This window comes from Sinohyriopsis cumingii, chromosome 7 (assembly GCF_028554795.1).
Source record: "Sinohyriopsis cumingii isolate HCF-2022 chromosome 7, ASM2855479v2, whole genome shotgun sequence".
In the NCBI taxonomy this organism is placed as follows: domain Eukaryota; kingdom Metazoa; phylum Mollusca; class Bivalvia; order Unionida; family Unionidae; genus Sinohyriopsis; species Sinohyriopsis cumingii.
This window is the reverse complement of record NC_142967.1, coordinates 69,246,341-69,266,009: the sequence shown is the minus strand read 5'-3', so window position 1 is coordinate 69,266,009 and position 19,669 is coordinate 69,246,341. Positions and strand designations below refer to the sequence as shown.

General features: G+C 34.7%; 2 protein-coding genes across 2 annotated transcripts in view; both read right to left on the bottom strand.

Annotated features, from left to right (window-relative positions):
• LOC149795466 (protein mono-ADP-ribosyltransferase PARP14-like) overlaps positions 1-9,702 on the bottom strand; it is a 61,638-nt gene extending 51,936 nt beyond the window's left edge. Inside the window, exons 1-5 of the mRNA XM_089963808.1 lie at positions 9,608-9,702; positions 9,208-9,506; positions 7,542-7,817; positions 5,775-5,869; positions 1,296-1,523 (exon numbers count right to left, since the gene is read on the bottom strand). Coding sequence (XP_089819934.1) covers positions 1,296-1,523; positions 5,775-5,869; positions 7,542-7,817; positions 9,208-9,506; positions 9,608-9,702 — 993 coding nt within the window. The remainder of the gene's footprint in view (positions 1-1,295; positions 1,524-5,774; positions 5,870-7,541; positions 7,818-9,207; positions 9,507-9,607) is intronic.
• A 45-nt stretch (positions 9,703-9,747) lies between these two features.
• Positions 9,748-19,669, bottom strand: part of LOC149795465 (uncharacterized) — a 36,478-nt gene continuing 26,556 nt past the window's right edge. Inside the window, exons 3-7 of the mRNA XM_089963807.1 lie at positions 18,261-18,277; positions 17,564-17,726; positions 16,573-16,812; positions 10,971-12,275; positions 9,748-9,836 (exon numbers count right to left, since the gene is read on the bottom strand). Coding sequence (XP_089819933.1) covers positions 9,748-9,836; positions 10,971-12,275; positions 16,573-16,812; positions 17,564-17,726; positions 18,261-18,277 — 1,814 coding nt within the window. The remainder of the gene's footprint in view (positions 9,837-10,970; positions 12,276-16,572; positions 16,813-17,563; positions 17,727-18,260; positions 18,278-19,669) is intronic.

The following is a 19,669-nucleotide window of genomic DNA, read 5'->3' as shown; positions in this document are numbered from 1 at the left end:
ATTAGATAGGTGTCCCTTACATCAATAATAAATACAGTCAAGCCTATTTTAAACAGCATAAGAAGTGACAGTCATAAGTGGCTTCCAAAGACAGCTGGATGTTTAATTGAGGTTCATTTCGACTATAAGTTGGCTTATAGGATTTTAACAGACCTTACATGGTGGTTTAAAGCCCCAATGCTGCTATTACACCTAAAATGTTTTACATGCTAAATCACCCAAACAATTATATGGAATCTTGAAAGATATTGATCCTAAACATCGTTGGGTTCCTTTAAAACTAGATATTGATAATTCATTGCATTATGAGCCATGTAACTTCTCCCTCAAATTGAGAAATGTGGCCATTTTTCACAAGCATACAAATGAATCTAGCTGGAACAATGATTTGATAACATCACCACTGTAAACAGTAGAACCCTTGAACACCACCTAGAGATACAGTAGGTAATCCTTACGATATTATTTTAGATTACTCTGTATCAAATGTAAATAAATTGTACACAAAATGAAGGAATTTTTTTGTTGTTGTTGTAGGGTTTAATGCCATTTTTCAGCACAAGATAGGCTATACATGGCGGCCAGTATTAATGGTGGAGGAAAAACCCAGTAAAAACCAGAAAGAACCACCGACCCACGAGAAGCTACCGGCAAGCTTTCTTACATAACCACATTAGCCGAATCTGAGACTCGAACCGACGCAGACAGAGGTGAGATGGCAGTGATCCGCAACGGTGAGTGCTTTAGATCACTCGGCCACTCGGGACCCCAAAATGAAGGAAAAAGATCAAGCATATTATTCATGATATATATACAAACTTATTTAATTTCATACTTCCCAGAACCACTTAAAAAAAGCAGGACTACCTCTATCCCTTACCTATTGAATCAATTTGTTTGCCATGTGTGGCTGTTGTTCTTAATTTATTAGTCACTAGCTGAACTTGCTGAATGCATGATGTCACTTTAGAATTAATCAAAAGGTGGAACCTCTTAATTCTAAGCTGATTATCTAAAGTCTTTTAAGCCTAACATCTTTATTATTTCACAGAACATTTCTTTCCTTCCAAACTTTAGACAGATTGGAATAATGGTGAAATTTATGAAAAACAGCAACATTGGGGCTTTAAGATAGGTTGTTGCTGAATCAAGGTGCCCTTGAAGGTAGGCTGGACTAGATATGAGCATCTTTGGTGATTTCTAAAAAAAAATATTTGTAAATATTTGTCCTTTCTACAAAAACATATAAAATTGTCAATTATAGAAAGTTTTTTTTTTATATCAGCCATAGTTACCTGACCATTGTTGCTTCTCCTCCAATCTGGTAGCACAGTCAGGTAGACTTTGTCACACTGCAGGTCACCCCCATCAATGTCCACTACCTCCCCCTCCTTTATTTTCTCAGCATATTTTGTTTTACACTCTTCCTGTAGACCTTGACCTCCTTGCTGAAGAAGTGACTCACTTGCAGCTCCACTGTCAAGGTTACAGTCAGGGGAAGTGGCACACACGATCACATCTACCTATCAAACAGAAAAATTAAGCTCAGTAAATTTTCCAGTAAGAGATATCTAGTCAAAGCACCAATGATACTGATAAAACAGGTCACACACTCCCAGCCTTGTTTCATCAAATGTCTCAACACTAAATCAAAACACAGTTCAAGCTTAATACTTGATTAATTGTAAGCTTCTGTAAGATAAATATATCGATCCTATGTTCTGAAGCATGCTGGTACTTTTTATACTTAATACTGAGATACTGACCTTTAATTTGACTAATGCAATTTTAACATGAAACATTTCAAGCTGAGTATGTGCTCAAGCTGAGAAATTTTAGGAAAGCAGGGTCTGGCAAGTATTAGTGTTACACGTTTACTTTCTTGCTTTCTTTATAAAAAAAAAGTACCAAGAAAAAAACAACTAGAAATTTAACTTTCTTGGTCTGACCTGCATATAAATACATTCTGAATTTATTCAACTACCAGTCTAAGGGCAGCTCACACAGTGCTAGCTAAATAGTAATATTTTTTACTAATATATTTGGTACATAAAAACTCTATACCCCACATGGGTTAAGCATTAATTTTTGGTGTTCCTTTAATGGAAATTCTATTGCTAAGTATTAGAATTAAAAAAATGCCTCTAGATGCATTTCTCTTAAGATACGACTTTGAAAAAAAAGTTTGAATGATACATTAAGGGATAGAAAACTGAAATTAAGTTATACATAATACATCTGATAAGCCATCACTTCAGAAATCACTATCATGCTACTTATAATTTAATTGATTAAATGTAGTTTAAGTACTAAACAATGCATCCTTCTCTGGCCCCTTGATGGGCTCCTCTATGTCTACTATGGTTTCTCTGCCAGACATGACATTGCAGCCAGTATAATAAGCTAGTAACTAAATTTAGATATGTTTTCATGTTGAACCAGTCAGATGACTGAGTTGCAGCATGTGATCAAACACTGTCAGTTGGGGCATTTATACAGCAACTGGGTCCTCTATGGACCGAATGACTACACCAACTTTTACTACAAATTGCTTGAGAGTTTTTATGCAGTTTTGCTGTGTGGAGAATTTGCTATTCGTGAAGCCCATTTTTCTGCAACAAACAATCTGTGTATGTTAGACATAATATTGGATATGGATAAGTGCCTAGTCATTCTGCAACTTACGGCATCCAAGACTCATGACTTCTGTCAAGGTGTATCAGATTAATATTTATGCTATTGTACCATAATGTCCTTGTATATCTTTACTGTGTGATGAGGAAATTCCACTGTATTTGTATATTAGCTGGAGCTCGCCCTTGTGATCCACTATTTCTCATGGACAATGGTCACCCCTTAAGTAGAACTTTCTTTATCACTACCATTAAGGCCATTTTGTCCCAGTTAGGTTATGATTCACATTGTCATAACGGACACTCCTTCTGGATGGGGGTGGCTACCAGTGTTACTAAGGTTGGAATTCCAGACCATCTTATCCAAACCCTGGGTTGATGGTCCTCAATGCACATTGTAGATATATCCATGGGTACCCTGATAGAATTAACTTCGCATAGAGACAGATGTCATGGTGTGTGACTCACTAGTTGGTTCACACTTGTGTTGAGCAATGTACTATTCTGCTTCTTTACTTAGTGATACCATCATACAATTTTGGAACACTTCAGAGACGTATAGCTGTACATGCCAGTCATTCCTTTTCACATCCTAATAACTAAGCTACATTGTCATTTCAGCTCTGTCATCTATTAGTGGGCATGTGAATTCCTAATTGGTTATCTAATCCATATATGTAATATTTGTACCTTTATGCACATCAGGATTATGATATATGCGGTTCCAAACCTAGTGCCTTCTTTATCCACATTAATGCATTCTCATCTTTATATATCATTAATTTTTGGGGGAAGGCCTTCATTACAGTCACACTTTTGTTCCATAGTCACAGTTTCATGGATTCACAACTTTGATTTTGACCCCCAATTTGTGTCGGTACTTAAATGTACTCAACTATTATGCCCATATACTTCACACCCACTTCCTACAGTGCATGCATGGAGTATCGGTTGATGTCTGTTATCACAGCAATCCTCAGGATCAGATATAGAGTTTAGGTTATTAGGGTCCCTATATACCAATTGTATCAGCTTCCTGCGGCTGCACATACATGTGTCAGACACTCTTCACAACCCTACAAACTCCCCCAAGTCTCTCTTCCTGAGGTATTCAAATAGGAAAAATTCAGAACTCAGCTGGTGCAGTGTGCTGTGATTTGATTTGCCCCCATTATACCAAAGACTATTTTTTATGTACAATAAAGTTCTATTGAACCTATGTATTGTGTGTTATTTAAACCTTGTAATTATGTTCAACAGCCTATCAGGAGAAACTTGTGATGTGAACACTTTAAATCTCTCCCTTGATAATTTATTCCCAGATAACTCATTATAATATAGGGTCAGGCATGAATCTCATTTTTTATCTAGCAAATACCAAAAGAATTTGTGTCTATTTGTTGAATTTGAACAAACTTGTGATCATTAAGCTCATAAACAAAACATTGATATGCTGCTCATTTTGTCAAAATCACAGTTAGTGATTGGAAATATGAATCGGCATTATGAAATTTGCAAATTTTAATATAAAGTAAGAATTTTTATTAAAATTTCTTTATATAGAAAATTCTCATTGCACCTTATATAACAATATTTGATGATAATTTTATCCATGAAAATGTCAGTAATGCTTACTGTTGGCAATACTTTAAGAACTCAATACCAATTAAATAAGTTTTTGCAAAGTGAAATTTGTGTTTTCGCTCTATTGTTTAATTTAGTTTGAGTGTAATCATCAAAACTGTGATATGTCCACTTGGATACAAATGGGGAAAGTGCATCTATTGTCTCAGCTATATCCAGAAACATTTATGGGTACCTAATTAAGAGCCAACTATGTTTTGATCTCCAATCTGTAGAAGTGTTTGTTGCATATTTACAATCAATTAAAAATGTACCTGCTTTGTATTATTGCATTACATATGTCTTTTGGATCAAACCAAACAGAAGATGTGGAACAAAAAAAAAGTTAAAAGGCATGCAAATCCTACCTGTCTGCCAGAGTCAGGGTAGTCTCTCAGATCAATCAAGTCATTTCAATTGAACAACTGAACACTGTTATATATTTTATTATGTAGGTAATATAATTAAAGTATCTAACACTAATCAGAGGTTTATCCTACTAATTAGGAAATGTGATTAAGGAAAGCAAATAAAAGGAGCAATTGGTGCATGAAATACTTCATTTAACAAATACGGTTCATCATGAAAAATTAGCACTCAGAGGTTTGCTCAAGAATGAGCAGTAACTCTTGTGATGAAATTGTGGTATCAATATTTTACTAATAGTTTCCTCGCTAATGGCTGTCATTTCACAAATTAAATTTCAATATTTTTTTAAAACAAGGTAATCTTGTTTAATTCTGAATCAACATTATCACTTGATTATGTCCACATGCACATGAAGAAAGCAATGATGCAATACACAATATTTTCACAGGTGGAGATAATATTTTTTACTATTCTTAATGATCTTTCAAAGGCTGGTTATGTTGAAAATAAAGTTAGTTCATACAGAAAGCAAACAACCTCATTAGTTTCCAATGTGATTATAAATTACTATTAAACCATTAAAAAGTATCCCACCAGTCCTCGCCTTCTCAAGGTCAAGATCTAGAGAGGATGGCATCCATTTTAAATCTTTTGGTAACTCACGCCCTCACTTATACTGTGTTTCTGGACTCTCCTGTGTGCAAGTTACTGAAGGAGAGGCGTACATTCATTGATAATTAATATCTTGCTTCTCAAGCTGTTTAATTTAACTATTTCAAAAATAATTTTTTTTTCAATTAAAGATAGTACTTTTCAAGTACATAATCTTGTATGTACTATGATTTGCTGACAATAATCCATCCTCCAAATTTAACCACTGGGAAGCCCTGGACAACTTTCTAAAGTTTATCAAACACAGTGGGTCTCCTACAATTGGGCAAAGTTTTCCTGATCATTCTATTAAAAGTTTAAGATATATATTACACAGTATTTAATAGCAATTGAAGTTTTGTTCCTTTAATAGTAGTTATCTTATCTTGATAGTAGTTATCATATCTTGATTATACTGAAACCAATTGATAAATCAAACAATAAGCCAATCTCAAATCAACATAAAAAAGAATCAATAAACAGGTAATATCTACTGACCTTTTGTTGTGCCAGCTGACCTTTGGTCAAAGAAATTGTTAAACCATTTTGACACCTATATGGAACACTTCTGGGTGTTTCCTTAATCATGGACTCTGCAATTAGAAAAGAATTGATGAAGGATATAAAGTGATTAAATATTTTAAAAATATAATAAGTTTTTATTTATATATTTTATAGCAAGGTGTTTATTACTCAGTGGATTATAGGTTTAACAAAATACAAACAGTAAGTCTCTGTTTTTACTCACCTTTTTGATATCTTGTAGTTTTCTATCAAATGAACATGCACACATATTGTTCCAAAATGACTTTGCTAGCTTTATGTCCCCTTTCTGACTCAGAATAGTAAAGAACTGTAGTGTAAGCCTTATTTCCAATTAATGGAATGGACAGAAGATAAACGCATCACTGAAAGTGATATCACTGCTCCTTCATTTGCCTAAAAAGGCAAAACTATGATCTAAACTCTTCTCATGAAAACAGAAACTCAAGCCTTCTCCATAAGAACCCTAAACTTCACCAAAACTGGTTAACAGCTGGATTTGTAGGTTCCTGAGTTTGTAAAAGCAGAAACTGCAAAAGCTTATAATCGGCAGTATCTGAAGATTGCTGTGCTACAAAATATTCATTGGATTTGCAACAACTTTAATCCAGAAACAAGACAAGATTTGCTTAAGGCAACACTGCCAATGTCTGGAATAGGTATATATCTTGCCCAAAGAAAATACTGAATGTAGAATTAGCAGACTGCATAATTATAAACAGACAACTAATTATACAATCAGGATACATAAATTATCCACATTAGTTTTATACTCATCTCATTTGTCATGCATATGTCACATGTCCAGGGTCTGACAAATTTCAAAAGTCATATGATAACCAAGCAGGTTCCCTGAAAAGAAAAACTTGGTTGCCCAGCTTAAATGCAATAGCACAGATCATGCATTTCATTATGAAACCGTTTACTTCAACATTTCCATTTTTCCTTTTATAAGTTGCTGAAAATTTAACTCCTTAGTGAAATCTTTTCATGCTTTAGTTTTAATGTTCTGAAGCAATATAAAATAAGTAATGATATCACAGGTAGCTGAATGAGCTAACAGAACTTACACTATAGTAGTTCTTATACCAAGCATTCAAGCAGACCCTGTGCCCCAAGGTTCAAGATTGCTGATAATCTGTCATTAGTCATATATCAAGCAACATATGTCATTATCCCATTATAATAAGACATTTTGATTACTTTAACTTTTATAGTAATGATGGTCATATGCACTCATTTTTATATTCCATAAGGAATAATGAAATTCATCCAATTACAACAATATTGCTTTATATTATCAACTACATAAATATGATTAATCAAAGAAATGAAAGAAAATAAGAGAAAAACCCAGTAATAGTAACATGCTGTATATAGATCAATTATCTGTCAAATCACTTAATAAGGAATATCAAAAGATTGCATTTCTGTGCTTGACTTGACTTCTTGTTTACACCAGAAACACAGGAAAGTGTGTGTTTGCTTATTGTTCACATACACTTATGTTCCCCAATGCTCCCAGTATTGTTAGATTTTACAGAATCTTATTATGAAATATGATCACCATGATGAACCATGTGCAAGTGTTTACCAAGATAGTTGACACAAAGCCACTAGCTAGATAATTTTTTTTAATAATTTGTAGTTTTTTCACACACACAACAAATGTTATCCCAAAGAAAAAAAATAGCTTCAATTTTAGACTGAATTTAAATTTACCATAATTAATTGTGTCATAAACTCTTTCTTCGTCATCAATATCTCTACTTTTTTCCATCTGCAATGGAAGATCTGAGGTTTCTGTCTGGATCAGGCAACGGTGTTCCTTTTCAAGAGCCTTTAATATGCCTGTCTGCTCCTCGGACATTAATACTTCCTTGATCCCCACTCGCTTCAAGGTGTGTGACTTACTGATGATCTTGTTTGTTTTCTCTTTCCAAAGCTCTTTTGCTTTTTGTATTCCTTCTGCAGTTCCTTTCACCATTAATCTGTCCCCTAAAATTGATGGGTTAAGATATCAGGATTTAATATCAAAATCATGAACCTATACTTTTAGGTGGTTTATTCAATTAATTCAGAGTTTTTCATGACGTTATAAACAGACCCATATATCAATGCAAAGGAGCTTTATGAAAGAAGTTGTGATTTCTTTCTTGTATGAGCCCTGGTGAGCAAACTTAAAAACCTTTATTGTAAAAGACAATCAATTGTAATCATTTGAAATTACATAAATAAGTATTACTTCAGAAGATTTATTATTTTTTTTTTAATGTGCACAACTCAACTATTACTGAGAAAATATATTTATTTTAATCTAATGGAAGGGAATATAAAACATATAAACCATGCATTTTTCAACAGTCCAACTCCATAAGCTGCCATCATGAGACATTATCTTACATGACATTTTTGCGATATAAAATAAAAGTTGCCATTATACTTAAATTTTGTGACAAATGTACTCGGAGATAAACTGTTGGAAATGATGAGCATTTGTTAATCTTTAAAATGAGGTCAGACCTCATAAAATGTATTTCTTCTGCACCAGTTTCAAAAGATGTCAAATACTTTAGAAGTCTATTTTGAGGATTTTTGGAATGTGGGAATGAATTGCAGATATTACAGAAATGTAATTAAAATAATTATAATACTGAGAAGGCATACAAGTATTTTGAAATATACATAAACAGAATATGGCAGTGTATACATATACATCAACAAGACCTTGCAGTGTATCAATATACAACAAGATCTTGCAGTGTATCAATATACAACAAGATCTTGCAGTGTATCAATATACAACAAGATCTTGCAATGTATCAATATACATCAACATGATCTTGCAGTGTATCAATATACATCAACATGATATGGCAGTGTATTATTATGAATTTTTTTCGTTCATCCGTCGTGTCGATGAGGACCACTCTAGTCATCCGAGGGTTGGAGGGGCTGGTTCTGTTCTGTGCGTGCACAGGTGGCTGATGAGGCTAATCCTTGCATGGAATGTTCATTTGCATAAGGGACAAGGGATGAGTGGAACATCTCCATGTGGGTTGATGGCATGCACTTTTCTGGCTTGCCTCTTCAGCTCTGCAGCTGCTGTCCTGCTAGATTCGCACAATATAGAGCCTTTCTGCACAGAGGAATGCCAAGTGACCGTGATCACTTGCTGTTTGCTCCCAGGAATCAGGGTTTATGATGAACACTTTCAGTGCAGCTTTCAGACTGTCTCTGAAGCATTTCTTCTGACCTCCTTGGGATCACTGTCCTTGCTGCAGTTCACTATAGAAGAGTCTCTAAGGCAGCCAGTGATCTGGCATGTGCACATGTCCTGCTCAGCATAGCTGGGACTGCATCAGGATGGTGTGGATGCAGGGGAGACCTGCTTGGGCAAGTACCTCAGTGTCTGGAACCTTGTCCTGCCACTTGATGTTGAGGAATTTCCTGAGACTTGTGGTATGAAAGTGGTTCAGCTTCCTGGTGTGGCGCTGGTACAATGTCCGTGTTTCACATGCGTAAAGTAGTGTGTGAAGCACAACTGCCCTGTAGACCTTTAGTTTGATCCTGATGCTGATGCCTCTTCTGTCCCAGACGTTGGCATACAGTCTGCTGAAAGTTGCGCTGGCAATGGCAATGCGTAGGTTCGCCTCGTCATCAATAGTGACGCTCTGTGACAGTGTCCTGCCAAGGTAGGTGAAGCAGTTCACTACATTGAGTTTTTGGCCATTGACGGTGTTGTTGGGCTCAACATAGGGCTTTCCAGGGGCTGGCTGATAAAGGACTTTAGTCTTCTTGGTACTGATGGTGAGACCGAAGCTTGTGCAGAAGCTGGAGAACTTGTCAACGCTGCATTGCAGGTCAGCTTCTGAGCCAGCATTGTGGGCACAGTCATCAGCAAATAAGAATTCCCTGATGGTGTCTGTCATAACCTTGGTTTTTGCTTGAAGCCTTCTGGGTTTGAACAGTTTTCCATCTGTGCAGTGCCTGATGCCAACTCCAACATCTTAATCTCTGAAAGCATTATTCAGCATGGCGGATATCAATAAACTACACAGTGTCAGTGTCAGAACACAATCCTGCTTGATGCCATTGGTTACTGGGAATGGCTCAGATGTCTCTCTATTGTCCTGGACTCGTGCCTGCATGCCGTCCTGGAAATGCTGCACCATGGATACAAATTTTATCGGGCATCTGTACTTAGCCATTACCTTCCACAAGCCTTCTCTGCTGACAGTATCAAAGGCCTATTTTGAGGATTTTTGGAATGTGGGAACGAATTGCAGATATTTGCCACAGAAATGTAATTAAAATAATTCTAAGACTGATAAAACTTACAAGTATTTTGAAATGTACATAAACAGAATATTGCAGTATATACATATACATCAACAAGATCTTGCAGTGTATTAATATACAACAACAAGATCATGCAGCGTATCAATATACATCAACATGATCTTGCAGTGTATCAATATACATCAACATGATATGGCAGTGTATTAATATGCATCAACAGGATACAGCAGTGTATCGATATACAAAAGGGTATTGCAAAGTATTAATATACCTCAACAGGATATGGCAGTGTATCAATATACATCCACAGGATATGGCAGTGTGTCAATATACATAAACAGGATATGGCAGTGTATCAATAAACATCAACAGGATATGGCAGTGTAGGGAAAGTAAATGTTATGCAAATGAAAAAATACTTGTATTTGCCAGAAAATATGAAAATGTCATAGACACTTAATGAACCCATTTAAAAATAATTGTAAAGTGATACATTATTAGATTTTTGTGTACATGAGGATCGTCTAAATGATAAACAGGCAGATCAAAAACATATTATCCTAAAAACCTTTCTCCTCTACCAGTCTCTATCATGTAAATAAATTGCAAATCATAAACTGAAGTCTGCACATATCTTCAAATTTAGTGAGGAAAACAAAATTTACTCAAATGTCACTTACAAAGTAGTGTATGATCAAATAATGAAGGTAGTATATGAACAAAAATTTAAATGATTAATTTACAGCTGTCATGAAAATGTAATGATGCTTATGTATGATACTTAAAAGTATGACAGTTACATATTCTGACAATCACCCTTATATTATTCCATTATAATGTAAAACTAACCTTTCAAGGTTAACTGGAGATACTTATCTCCACTATTCTCTGCTATTTCCTTGTAATTTTCTGGTTCCCAGAAAGCCTGCATGAACTGTGTGATAATTGGGTTACACTGGATCATCTCTTCAGCCACAGTGTTCTTTTTGATGAAATCTTTAAGGTCTTCTAAGATCTCTCCATAAAGGCCTTCCATGCTAATCCAGATGACATTTTTTAGATCATTGGTAACAACAATATGGACTAATCCATGACATTTTGACACTGCCTCAGCTTGATACATCATCCATTCCTCAGTGGTAACAAAGAGCTGTGCTGACTCTGACAATGGGATGTTTGTCTCCCTGACCATTTTCTTCATCTGGGTGGCAGCATGTTGTGCACAGTCTGCCGGAATACAGTACACAAACACATGACCATTCTCAGTACTAACATCCCAATCAACAATCAAGCTATTTGTTTCCATCTCTTTAATAATGTAATTTCTTGGGGCACCTTCTTTAATGAACTGACTGAAATGGTCTGTGGAATCGCTGATTTCAAATGGTTCATCAAATTTTCTGAGTTCTTCAAAAATCAGCAATTTTGCATTATTTCTGTCCTCTGGAACACCACTCAACACAATTACTTCAGATGACTGTTCAAAGTGTACATCAAAATCAGAGAACTGAGCTTTAAGCCTCTGAAAGATTCCATCCCTGTCAAGCAGACGTTTCTTTGCTGCAGACTTTAGAAGCATTTTTTCTTTCTCCACCCTTCCCATGCGCTCAAGTTTCTCTTTCTTTTTCATTACTTCTCCATGGGTTGTTTTCACCACCTCATAAAACCCAACCAGTTGTATATAATCTTCAAATCTTTCCTCTACCAGCATGGTCTCTTTACCCTCAATCATGGATTTAACAAAATCTATTAAATCTTTCCAGATATTTGACAGGTTGGATATTTTTTCAATCTGAAATGTGCTCGATAAAAACTTCTTACAGTTCTCTTCTGCATCTTTTCTCCATGTGGTCACAAGCTTTCTGCAATCTTTGACCTCTGGGTTCAAAAGACAACTTAGAATCACAGCATCCTCTTGAAGCTCAATCCCAGCATACATTTCCATCATAGCCACCTGCACTGCTTTCATAGCTCTGGGAAATGATTGCAGGTATTTCAAAAGTATTGGAGCCACTTTTTGCACAAATGGTTTAGGGATATTAATTCCATGAATGGCAGTGTTCCAAGCTGTCCATTTCTTGAATTGGTAATATGGAGACACATTCAGTGGGATGTTTTCTACTTTATGTTGTATGGCACACACTCGTTCTACGGCTGAAATAAGTGAAAGGAGTGTCATGATTTACAATATTTGCAATTACTAAATTTTATTAAACTTCATGCTTTAAAAAAACAGCATAAACCAAAAAAATAAAGCTGTAAGAAAAGAGCAAAGTTCACCTGCACATATAGAGATGCAAGACATTTGTATGTGTCAGTGCCAAATTATCAATACTAAGAGATCATGAAGACAAAGAGGTAAAGAAAATATGTCACAGTCAATATTTTTCTTATATATGGTACAACAGCACATGTACTCCAGAGGTAGGCTTATATCTAATTTTATGGCTGTAAGACCAACAGGGTCCAAGAAACGGCTTAACATCATGAAACTGAGCTAACATTTCATCAAAATATTGGTAGGGCATAAAAGTGACAGCCTGGAAAAGGAAACGAGCTATTGAGTAGTATAATCAAAGTGTTACTTTGATCTTGAAGCAAGTGGTATGACTGAATACACGAGACACTGTCAAGCCAAGATATACAAGCTAAACTTTCATTAAAAATAATTTCACTAGTTGAAAAGTTTTACCTATACATGGACACAAGACACCAATTTATATTTTCAATTGCCATGACAATGACCTTTTGGCCCTTGCATGTGACACACTCATTATGATATATAACTGGTTCAAGTTTCATTAAAATATCTTCAGTGTTTCAAAATCATATTCTGGACAAAGACAAAATTACTTTTCCTCTGCTGTGAAATTCCCCTTGAGGAAGAAGGCCTTGTTCCATAATGCAACACACTGTCTAGTCATGATATATATGTTACCTAGACTTGATTAAAATATCTCCACTGGTTAAAAAATTATGTTTTACAAAAGTATGTAAGTTACACAGTGCTTGTTTCCTAGCCGTAATCTTAACCTTGAGGCAGGACATGTGGCTATGGTTCATAACATATCATTTACTGGGATGGAACCAGCACCCCCACCCCAGAAATCTTGAAAACTTTCCATGCATATGTAGGACATGTGTAAAGTGCATAATTTCACAAGTAACTGAAATAATGCACAACACTTTCAAAATCATCAAAACATGTGAGAAAAGATTATTAACTATTATTATCAATTATTAACTCAAAAACTTTTCATTTATGTACATGAATATAGCTATTGTAGTATACAAGTACTCTATTATATCTGTTGATAAAAGCTCGTATCAAACTGACCTAAAGACAGTTCTGAAAGTGCTCTGGAATCTCTTACAAGTTCTTGAGCTAGACTAAATTGTCAATTTTGGGCCAATGCACAAAGGTAAGCCATTAAAGTTCCACAATGAAGTAACAGATGCAAGCTTGTTGATGAGATTTTTTACCTTGAATGTTAATGAATTTTGTTGTGAAGGCTTCTTCTGATGGAATATTAGCTATGGTTGACACTATTAGCACATTAGGAGCCAGCCCATACACAGCCTGGGGCACCTGTAATCCTACAACGTAAGATGCCTCCCCCGATATTTGTGTTTTTGGGGGCGACCCAAAAAACATATGTGTGTCTAAATATGATCTTCCCTGCCTCAGTGCTATTTCATTTTAGCATGGTTAAGGCACACATTTTTGCCAGCGAACTATAGTTAGTTTTGTCTTTGCAGCTCATGCACCAGGCAAGTCCAAGTTCCTCCAAAATTAAAAGCAATTCAAGCCTCCTGATTGTCATCTTTTTGTTCTAACCAGCTCCATTTGAAACAATTCTTTTTTTACTGGTCAAATTTAGTGATGTCTATACATTTTCATCTTTCAATGAATTTAAATTCCATAGAAGCCATGAATTTATTTCAAAAGATCTAGAATGTGCAATACATAACTCGAAACTACAATAAAATGCACAAAAAATTCCTGTGTGCACTGTGAGTTAACTACTGATATATGGTGCCTTAGTGTATTGTTACTTCCTTTCCCACTTGAATTATATCCTGGAAAAAAAAACAGTTTGAAAAAAAATGGAAAAAGTTTGCCAGAAATTTTAACAAAAAAGGAAAACTGGTCTGCATTATAAAATCAGAATTCCAACTGAAACCAATCCCTACAATCAGTAATGATATACAACTGGCCAGAAGATCAATATATCTTCAATTGTTCAAGACCTATAAATTAAAAAAATAAAATAAAAGTCACTGAATTTCATGTTTTCTTTCTGTGGCAGGAGGCAATGCACTGAATATACTTGATATAAAAATTGGGCTAAGTTTCATTAAAATATCTATGATGGTTCAAAGATTATACTATAGAAAAGGATACCTTGACCTTGAGGCAGAAGGCATATTGGTTATGGTATGTGACTACTGCATGGACATGATGTATACTTGGGTAAAGTTTCATGAAAATCTCTCCAGCAATTACAAAGTTATGAACCAATAAAATAAACAAAACTGATCAATGGACAATGCAATAATATAATACACCCAACTTAAGATGAGAGTATCAAAAGATGTGACTGGTCAGTGGAGTATGAAAAGTAGGATCCGGTTACAGTATACATATATTATTATATAGTGGCATAGTGCTCTTCAAGATATATGCACATGTATTGATAACTCTACAATAAATAGGGTACAAGAAACCCAAACAAAAATATACAGAGTGTACATGAAAAGTGGAACACAAAAAGTAGGTTACAGTGACCAACTTATGATATATTAGCAAAGTACTCTTTATGATATATGTACAAAGTCTCATTGGAGTATACAATGAACAGGGTCTAAGACACCTATCTAACTATGAAAAAACAATGTGCATGATCAAGGAAACATACAAAGTAAGTCTTGGTGACCTGCTTATGGTATACTGATGTAGTAATCTTCAGGATGTCTGCAGATGCAAAGTTTTATAACTACACAATTAACAGGGTCCAATAAACGTTACCTAAATATACAAGATGTACATGATCGCTTAATTAAGTACAAAAAGTCAAAGTGACCAAACCAATGACATGGTGGTATAACACTCATTAGGTTGCATGCCCATGTAACATTATGACTGTACATGCAGTCAAGCTGGGAAAAGTAAACTAGGCACAAAGGTATACATTGTTGATTCCTATGCTGAAGATGATGACTATTTTATCAAACATATCCTCCAGCACCATAAAGAAAGAAAGGACTGATTTGCCGCATTCAATTTTGTTTTTCCAAACAAATTCATCATTAAACTATCCTGATTACACTTTGGGGTCATTATTTCCGTCACAAAATTTGTTGGCATTCAATGTCTGCTTTCCAAAGTCAACTTAGTTAATATGCTACACTTTAAAACAAGTAGTTTCTGAGTCAGAAGGAATCAATTAACCTTTCAGTCATGACAAAAAGTCTGATCAGATGTAACAAAACTCAAGGGCAATTCAGAAGCCCTGATAGATTATAATGAAGTAGAAGCTATTAAAAATGAAACTTCTTAATTATGGTCAAGTCATATTTAGCGTTAAATAATGTCTACAAAAACTGCAAAGAAAGATGACCTAGATTTGCCATCAAATAATGTGCTGGCAGATCAGGGTCCACATTATTCACCTAAAATCTAAAGTACCAAACATCTCAGATCTTCCAGCAATGACTGCAGATTTATCAGTCTCTCAGTGGATTATACATCAGAGATCCATCAGTGGATTATACATGAGATCCATCAGTGGATTATACATCAAATCTGTCAGTGGATTATACATTAGATCTGTCAGTGGATTATACATCAGATCCATCAGTGGATTATACATCAAATCTGTCAGTGGATTATACATTAGATCTGTCAGTGGATTATACATCAGATCCATCAGTGGATTATACATCAGATCTGTCAGTGGATTATAATCAGATCTGTCAGTAGATTATACATCAGATCCATCAGTGGATTATACATCATATCTGTCAATGTATTATACATGAGATCTGTCAGTGGATTATACCTCAAATCTGTCAGTGGATTATACATCAGATCCACCCACCATTGGATTATACATCAGATCTGTCAGTGGATTATACATCAGATCCATCGGTAGATTATATCTCAGATCCATCTGTGGGTTACAACAGCACAGCTGACAGTGGATTATAACAGCAAATTTATCCACATATTGTGATTACAAGTCTGTCTGTATATTATGATGGCAGATCTGTCCATGAATTATGATGGCAGATCTGTCGGGGGATCATGATAGCAAATATGTCCATGGAATATGATGGCAAATCTGTCAGTCCATTATGACTACAAATTTTAGTATACCATTCACAACAGGGTGCAGGCTCAAGATACCAATAAATGCAGTAATTATTATCAACCATCAATATTGCTTACCATTATTGTCTGTGAAAGTCATGATGTAGCATCCATCTTTGGTTGTCTTCATTCCATCTTCAACTAATTCTGCGCTACCATATTTTTTAGATACAAAATGAAAAGTCAGTGTGTCAGTACTGAACTCTTTCAGATCTTTTGTGGACACGATAATGCTTGTGGGTGGGGACATATCAAACACCTCTAAGACTTTACCATCAAGTTTTTTCGTGGCTACTTTATTTTGAAGATCTTCATAATCTGTAATAAAACATGATAACAAACAAAATTTGTTTTACGTCATTTAATCCATTATCATCTTCGTATTTTACATCCATATCTTATCTATCCAAATACTAACCTAGGGACATCAATAGAAAGACCGAACGTAGATAAATGGAAAGACAGACTGATGGATGAACAAGAGGTAGAAAGAAGGATGGATACGAATATACATACCATATGTACCCACTTTTAAGTCAGATCCAACTGGACAAACTGCACAGACCAAGATCTGCTGCTGCATAATGCAATCTGTTAGGAGTAATCAGTAGAACAGCATAGACCTTAATCTGCCAGGGTATTATATGATAACATACCAGAGCTGAAACTGTTTGCAGTTGGACCCGACTTATAAGCAAGTATATATGGTTATGCACACAGACACGGATATAAACACGTGATTCAGGCTTTATAAATAAGCCCATGAAAACAATGAAATGTTAAACATGAAAGAAGCTTTTATTTATATGATACTATATCCTGGAGAAATTTATAACTATAAATTAAAATAAAGCTGACCAGAATGTGAAGAAAATTTAATCAATTTTTCAAACAAACAAGTTTGCAGAAATTCTGACCGATAGTTAGATAATTATTTACTTCATTACTTATAAACATGTTACTTAATATTTATGAAAAAGAAACAAAAAGGTAACTAATGGAAGTAATTTAAATCAATAATCCATAATTTTTTTTTATCTCATACCTTATTTATTATTGAAAATCATACCTGGTTTTCTCTCAAAGATAACAACAGCATTTTCTCTTCTAGGACCATAAACAATTTCCTTCACATCAACACCAGATTTTACCTCCATATAGTTCAACAGGTGGTCAAAACTTGTGCTTTCACTCAAACCAATTACCATAGTGTAACCTGGTTTTGAGGCAATCTAGAATTCAGAGGACTTTTGGTAATTTATGAGATATTTCTTGCATAAAGATATCAATACCTGATTATGTGTATCATTGATGAACATAGAATTCAGAGGGCTTTTTGTAATTCACGAGATATCTTTTGTATAAGGATACCAATACTTGATTATGTGTAACATTGATGAACATAGAATTCTGAGGACTTTTTGTAATTCACGAGATATCTTTTGTATAAAGATATCAATACCTGATTATGTGTATCAGTGACAAACGTATTCATCTGCTATAAACCCAAGCCTGACACCTTTTAAGGAACAATTATACATGGTGTGTGATACTGATATCAAAATCTTCAGAAATGGACTTTTAACTATGGTTTCTAAAAAAGAAAGACCAAAAATTTCAAGACATTTTTTAGCTGAGAAAATAAAAAAAAATTCTGCGAGTTTATTTCACTACAGTATCTATTTCATTTTGAGAACAAAAATAATTTAGCATATTATTTTTAATTACAGATTTAATACAACAAAGTCGTGCAAACAAATGTTTACCTCCTCTGGTTTTGCTCCTGAAAATATATAAAAGAAATTAATTTAAATTTTGCTTGGTGTGGCAAAAAATGTCTATATCATTTAAAACATTTTCATGTTTAAAGAAAAGAATTAACACATCAAATCTCTACCATCAAAATGCATGTTAACATTTACTAGCATATAAAGCAATGTTACCTATTAGAAGGAATATGAAGGAGCACTTTGCCCTAAACCACTATTATCTTTTTTTAAATATTTAATGTAATTGGCTGGATGATGCTTTTTTTACACTGAACTATCACACTAATGTAATTCGCTGGATGATGCTTTTTTTACACTGAACTTTCACAGCTAATGTAATTGACTGGATGATGCTTTTTTTACACTGAACTTTCACACTAATGTAATTGACTGGATGATGATTTTTTTACAATGAACTTTCACAGCTAATGTAATTGGCTGGATGATGCTTTTCTTAACACTGAAATTTCACACTAATGTAATTGGCTGGATGATGCTTTTTTTACACTATGAACTTTCACACTAATGGAATTGGCTGGATGATGCTTTTTTTACACTATGAACTTTCACACTAATGTAATTGGCTGGATGATGCTTTTTTACACTGAACTTTCACACTAATGTAATTGGCTGGATGATGCTTTTTTAACACTGAACTTTCACACTAATGTAATTGGCTGGATGATGCTTTTTGTACACTGAAATTTCACAGCTAATGTAATTGGCTGGATGATGCTTTTTTTACACTGAACTTTCACAGTTAATGTAATTGGCTGGATGATGCTTTTTGACACTGAACTTTCACAGCTAATGTAATTGGCTGGATGATACTTTTTTACACTGAACTTTCACACTAATGTAATTGGCTGGATGATGCTTTTTTTTACACTGAACTTTCACAGCTAATGTAATTGGCTGGATGATGCTTTTTTTACACTGAAATTTCACAGCTAATGTAATTGGCTGGATGATGCTTTTTTTACACACTGAACTTTCACAGCTAATGTAATTGGCTGGATGATGCTTTTTTTTACACTGAACTTTCACAGCTAATGTAATTGGCTGGATGATGCTTTTTTTACACTGAAATTTCACAGCTAATGTAACTGGCTGGATGATGCTTTTTTTACACTATGAACTTTCACACTAATGTAATTGGCTGGATGATGCTTTTTTTACACTGAAATTTCACAGCTAATGTAATTGGCTGGATGATGATTTTTTTACACACTGAACTTTCACAGCTAATGTAATTGGCTGGATGATACTTTTTTTACACTGAAATTTCACAGTTAATGTAATTGGCTGGATGATGCTCTTTTTACACTGAAATTTCACAGCTAATGTAATTGGCTGGATGATGCTTTTTTTACACTGAACTTTCACAGTTAATGTAATTGGCTGGA